At 46.1% G+C, this 5494-nt stretch overlaps 2 protein-coding genes across 2 annotated transcripts; one reads left to right on the top strand and one right to left on the bottom strand.

Annotated features, from left to right (window-relative positions):
• Positions 1-312: 312 nt before the first annotated feature.
• On the bottom strand, positions 313-1878 carry LOC131874046 (uncharacterized). Its single transcript, XM_059217261.1, has 2 exons — positions 777-1878; positions 313-656 (listed from the first exon to the last, which is right to left on the bottom strand). The coding sequence occupies exons 1-2, from the start codon at positions 1876-1878 to the stop codon at positions 313-315; spliced, it is 1446 nt and encodes a 481-aa protein (XP_059073244.1).
• A 790-nt stretch (positions 1879-2668) lies between these two features.
• LOC131874047 (uncharacterized) lies at positions 2669-5281 on the top strand. Its single transcript, XM_059217262.1, has 2 exons — positions 2669-4817; positions 4938-5281. Exons 1-2 carry the CDS (start codon positions 2669-2671, stop codon positions 5279-5281), a joined length of 2493 nt encoding a protein of 830 aa, XP_059073245.1.
• Positions 5282-5494: the final 213 nt, after the last annotated feature.

Below are 5494 nucleotides of genomic sequence, written 5' to 3' on the forward strand. Positions count from 1 at the left end.
TCACAATCAAAACCACTAAAAAACACAAAAGACACAAAAGAAGAAAAGAATAAGGGACAAAAATTAAAAATTAAAAGAATAAATAAATGAATACAAATACAAAACAGAATATACGCAAAGGCATAAACCAAAAGACAAAAAACCAGAAACAGATAAGAAAAGAGAAATTTACAATTCCAAAAGACAAGGGCATATAAAAATAAACACACGAAGAGGACTGAAAGCAGAAAAAAACTAAAAAATAAACAAAAAGGAAAATAGACCAAAGGGGGAGAGGGAGACACACAAAAGAAGAAGAAAGATGGGGCGAAGTCAAGGAGGGGGGCGGGGATGACGCTGGAGGGCCAGAAGAAGAGGGTGCCACGAGATGCTAAGGTTTAACCCATCATCTCGATTAAGATTGGATGGGTGCCGAATGATAGCAATGGCCTCTTTAACTTTCCTCTTGAAAAAGTTGTTCTCCCTACACAATACCTGAGTGTCCTCCAAACAGATATGATGTTTGGTCGTGGTTGAATGCTCGGCTAAGGCTGATTTGAGGGCACGTTCATGCTTAATGTCGGCACTGTGCTCTTTTATTCGAGTCATGAACGAACGACCTGTTTCTCCAATGTAAGGAGTTCCACAGGAGCATACAATCTTGTATACACCTGACTCTGAAAAGGCATCCCTAGTGTCCTTAAGCGGTGGGGCATGCCTCTTGATGGTGGAAACAGGTTTGAAGGCACAACGGAGACCTTTTTTCCCAAGGATTTTTGAGATTTTGTGAGAAATGCCTTCAACATAAGGGAGAGAGACAAACGGGGCCTGAGATGGAGAGGGCACGGGATTCGAGATGGAAAGGAAATGAGATTTGGCTTGGAGGAAGGCCCTAGTGATCTGCTTGTTCGAGTAGCCATTCCAAAGGAAGACTTGACGAAGATGGGAGAGCTCTTGGTCTAAGTTATCCTTATCACAAATCCGATGGGCTCTTAAAGCCAATGTTTTGAGGATCCCAACTTTCTGGCTATGGTGGTGATGAGAAGACGAATGAAGATATAAGTCAGTGTGGGTAGTTTTGCGATACACCTGACGACCAAGGGATCCGTCAGGCTTTTTACAGATTAAGACATCGAGAAAAGATAAACGGTTGTTGGATTCAAGTTCTTTGGTGAAGGTAATAGACGAAAAAATGTTGTTGAGGTGAGTATGAAATTCCTCTAACATGTCCAAGCCGTGGGGCCAACATACATTGGTGTCATCCATATATCGCTTCCACCATTTTGGTTTGAGGGGGAAAGAATGTAAGGCCACCTCTTCAAAATGTTCCATGAATATGTTGGCAATGACCGGCGAGAGAGGGGAGCCCATGGCTACTCCGTCAACCTGTTCATAGATAACGCCTTGGAAGGCGAAGAAGGTTGACCTTAAGCAAAGTTCCACCAAAGAGGCGATGTCCTCATTGACCTTAAGCTTGACAATTTCTATGGAGTCTAGAATAGGGACCTTGGTGAAGAGGGACACCACATCGAAGCTCACAAGCGTGTCTTGAGGGTCCAACTTGGTGTCCTTGATAAACTGAACAAATTGGTTGGAATCTTTGATGAAGGAGTTGGAGTTACCAACAAGCGGGGAGATTAATTTGGCAAGAAAAGCAGCTAACTTGTAAGTTGGAGACCCAATGGTATCGACAATGGGTCTCAAAGGAATGTTGGCTTTATGAATTTTTGGGACCCCATATATACGAGGGGTCACTTCCTTAGACGGAAGAAGACGAAGCTTGGTAGAATCATCCAATGAGGAGTTGGAAATAGCAGATCTAACTGCCTTCAAAATCTTCGGGCACGGGTTACGAGACAAAATTTTGTAACTACTGGAATCCGAGAGGAGGATTTCCATTTTGGCCAAGTAATCTGGTTTGCTCATAATGACCGTGGCATTGCCTTTGTCAGCTCTTGAGATGATAAGGTCATTATTATGCATTAGATTATTAAAGGCCAACAGCTCAGCTTTAGGGATGTTGAATTTAGGAGGTTTAGCATAACGGAGCGCTACAGCACAATCTTGTCTAACCTCTTCAGCAACATCAAGGGGAAGGGTACGCACCGCATTTTCGATCTCGATGAGGAAGTCGATGTGCGGAACGTTGCGGGGAGTCAAGGCAAAGTTAAGACCTCGCTTGAGGAAGTTAAAAGCGAGAGGATCAATGTGGGCGGGAGAGAGGTTGACAACAAGTTTGGATTCCCAATTGCTAATGGAGTTAAGGATAGGAGCTGGCTTGGGAAGAGTGCCGAGACCCAAGGCGGGGGGTGGGGGGGCCGAAAAGACATTAGGACAAGACTGCAAGGAATGGGATGAGTTCACAAAAAGGGGAATGGTCGGGCAGGGTTTGCGTGGAGGAAGATGAGCCACGGAGGATGTGTCCACCTCCTCCGCAGGAAGAGCCGGGTGCGGTTGGACACATGAGCTTGAAAGACTAACTTCACGTGCCTGAACCGGGTGATGCGACAGAGAGGGAGTGGCTCGAGGTTGGAAAAGTTTGCAAGCTACGCAACTACAACAACAAGAAATGGCAGAGCAATTAAAGCAGAAGGCACGAGATTGGATAAACGAGGAAGAGGACAGCGTACCAGGAGTTGACCGAGGAGAGCCGTTGCTGAGGAGCCGTTGGTGAGTTGCAGGTTGAGCAATGGCGACGGACGGATCCAGAGGTGTGGCTGCATCTCCAATCTCCACGGTGAAATCTACTGCGCACTCATGGAACTTGATAAAATGCTGCAGCGGACAGGAGTGGATGGGAAGAATCGAAGACTGCGAGACGCCCGTTTCTGCCAAGTTGATAGACGCCTGTCCGCTGCAGCATTTTATCAAGTTCCATGAGTGCGCAGTAGATTTCACCGTGGAGATTGGAGATGCAGCCACACCTCTGGATCCGTCCGTCGCCATTGCTCAACCTGCAACTCACCAACGGCTCCTCAGCAACGGCTCTCCTCGGTCAACTCCTGGTACGCTGTCCTCTTCCTCGTTTATCCAATCTCGTGCCTTCTGCTTTAATTGCTCTGCCATTTCTTGTTGTTGTAGTTGCGTAGCTTGCAAACTTTTCCAACCTCGAGCCACTCCCTCTCTGTCGCATCACCCGGTTCAGGCACGTGAAGTTAGTCTTTCAAGCTCATGTGTCCAACCGCACCCGGCTCTTCCTGCGGAGGAGGTGGACACATCCTCCGTGGCTCATCTTCCTCCACGCAAACCCTGCCCGACCATTCCCCTTTTTGTGAACTCATCCCATTCCTTGCAGTCTTGTCCTAATGTCTTTTCGGCCCCCCCACCCCCCGCCTTGGGTCTCGGCACTCTTCCCAAGCCAGCTCCTATCCTTAACTCCATTAGCAATTGGGAATCCAAACTTGTTGTCAACCTCTCTCCCGCCCACATTGATCCTCTCGCTTTTAACTTCCTCAAGCGAGGTCTTAACTTTGCCTTGACTCCCCGCAACGTTCCGCACATCGACTTCCTCATCGAGATCGAAAATGCGGTGCGTACCCTTCCCCTTGATGTTGCTGAAGAGGTTAGACAAGATTGTGCTGTAGCGCTCCGTTATGCTAAACCTCCTAAATTCAACATCCCTAAAGCTGAGCTGTTGGCCTTTAATAATCTAATGCATAATAATGACCTTATCATCTCAAGAGCTGACAAAGGCAATGCCACGGTCATTATGAGCAAACCAGATTACTTGGCCAAAATGGAAATCCTCCTCTCGGATTCCAGTAGTTACAAAATTTTGTCTCGTAACCCGTGCCCGAAGATTTTGAAGGCAGTTAGATCTGCTATTTCCAACTCCTCATTGGATGATTCTACCAAGCTTCGTCTTCTTCCGTCTAAGGAAGTGACCCCTCGTATATATGGGGTCCCAAAAATTCATAAAGCCAACATTCCTTTGAGACCCATTGTCGATACCATTGGGTCTCCAACTTACAAGTTAGCTGCTTTTCTTGCCAAATTAATCTCCCCGCTTGTTGGTAACTCCAACTCCTTCATCAAAGATTCCAACCAATTTGTTCAGTTTATCAAGGACACCAAGTTGGACCCTCAAGACACGCTTGTGAGCTTCGATGTGGTGTCCCTCTTCACCAAGGTCCCTATTCTAGACTCCATAGAAATTGTCAAGCTTAAGGTCAATGAGGACATCGCCTCTTTGGTGGAACTTTGCTTAAGGTCAACCTTCTTCGCCTTCCAAGGCGTTATCTATGAACAGGTTGACGGAGTAGCCATGGGCTCCCCTCTCTCGCCGGTCATTGCCAACATATTCATGGAACATTTTGAAGAGGTGGCCTTACATTCTTTCCCCCTCAAACCAAAATGGTGGAAGCGATATATGGATGACACCAATGTATGTTGGCCCCACGGCTTGGACATGTTAGAGGAATTTCATACTCACCTCAACAACATTTTTTCGTCTATTACCTTCACCAAAGAACTTGAATCCAACAACCGTTTATCTTTTCTCGATGTCTTAATCTGTAAAAAGCCTGACGGATCCCTTGGTCGTCAGGTGTATCGCAAAACTACCCACACTGACTTATATCTTCATTCGTCTTCTCATCACCACCATAGCCAGAAAGTTGGGATCCTCAAAACATTGGCTTTAAGAGCCCATCGGATTTGTGATAAGGATAACTTAGACCAAGAGCTCTCCCATCTTCGTCAAGTCTTCCTTTGGAATGGCTACTCGAACAAGCAGATCACTAGGGCCTTCCTCCAAGCCAAATCTCATTTCCTTTCCATCTCGAATCCCGTGCCCTCTCCATCTCAGGCCCCGTTTGTCTCTCTCCCTTATGTTGAAGGCATTTCTCACAAAATCTCAAAAATCCTTGGGAAAAAAGGTCTCCGTTGTGCCTTCAAACCTGTTTCCACCATCAAGAGGCATGCCCCACCGCTTAAGGACACTAGGGATGCCTTTTCAGAGTCAGGTGTATACAAGATTGTATGCTCCTGTGGAACTCCTTACATTGGAGAAACAGGTCGTTCGTTCATGACTCGAATAAAAGAGCACAGTGCCGACATTAAGCATGAACGTGCCCTCAAATCAGCCTTAGCCGAGCATTCAACCACGACCAAACATCATATCTGTTTGGAGGACACTCAGGTATTGTGTAGGGAGAACAACTTTTTCAAGAGGAAAGTTAAAGAGGCCATTGCTATCATTCGGCACCCATCCAATCTTAATCGAGATGATGGGTTAAACCTTAGCATCTCGTGGCACCCTCTTCTTCTGGCCCTCCAGCGTCATCCCCGCCCCCCTCCTTGACTTCGCCCCATCTTTCTTCTTCTTTTGTGTGTCTCCCTCTCCCCCTTTGGTCTATTTTCCTTTTTGTTTATTTTTTAGTTTTTTTCTGCTTTCAGTCCTCTTCGTGTGTTTATTTTTATATGCCCTTGTCTTTTGGAATTGTAAATTTCTCTTTTCTTATCTGTTTCTGGTTTTTTGTCTTTTGGTTTATGCCTTTGCGTATATTCTGTTTTG

The sequence above is a fragment of the Cryptomeria japonica genome, chromosome 3 (assembly GCF_030272615.1).
Source record: "Cryptomeria japonica chromosome 3, Sugi_1.0, whole genome shotgun sequence".
NCBI classification, from domain to species: Eukaryota; Viridiplantae; Streptophyta; class Pinopsida; order Cupressales; family Cupressaceae; genus Cryptomeria; species Cryptomeria japonica.

Bases quoted from the DNA above. Each gene is read 5' to 3' on its own strand.
- LOC131874046 (XM_059217261.1), bottom strand. From the start codon at position 1,878: ATGGAAATCCTCCTCTCGGATTCCAGTAGTTACAAAATTTTGTCTCGT. The intron at 657-776 runs GCATTTCTCACA...ATGCCTTTTCAG, and splicing joins CTCTCTCCCTTATGTTGAAG to AGTCAGGTGTATACAAGATT.
- LOC131874047 (XM_059217262.1), top strand. From the start codon at position 2,669: ATGGCGACGGACGGATCCAGAGGTGTGGCTGCATCTCCAATCTCCACG. The intron at 4,818-4,937 runs GCATTTCTCACA...ATGCCTTTTCAG, and splicing joins CTCTCTCCCTTATGTTGAAG to AGTCAGGTGTATACAAGATT.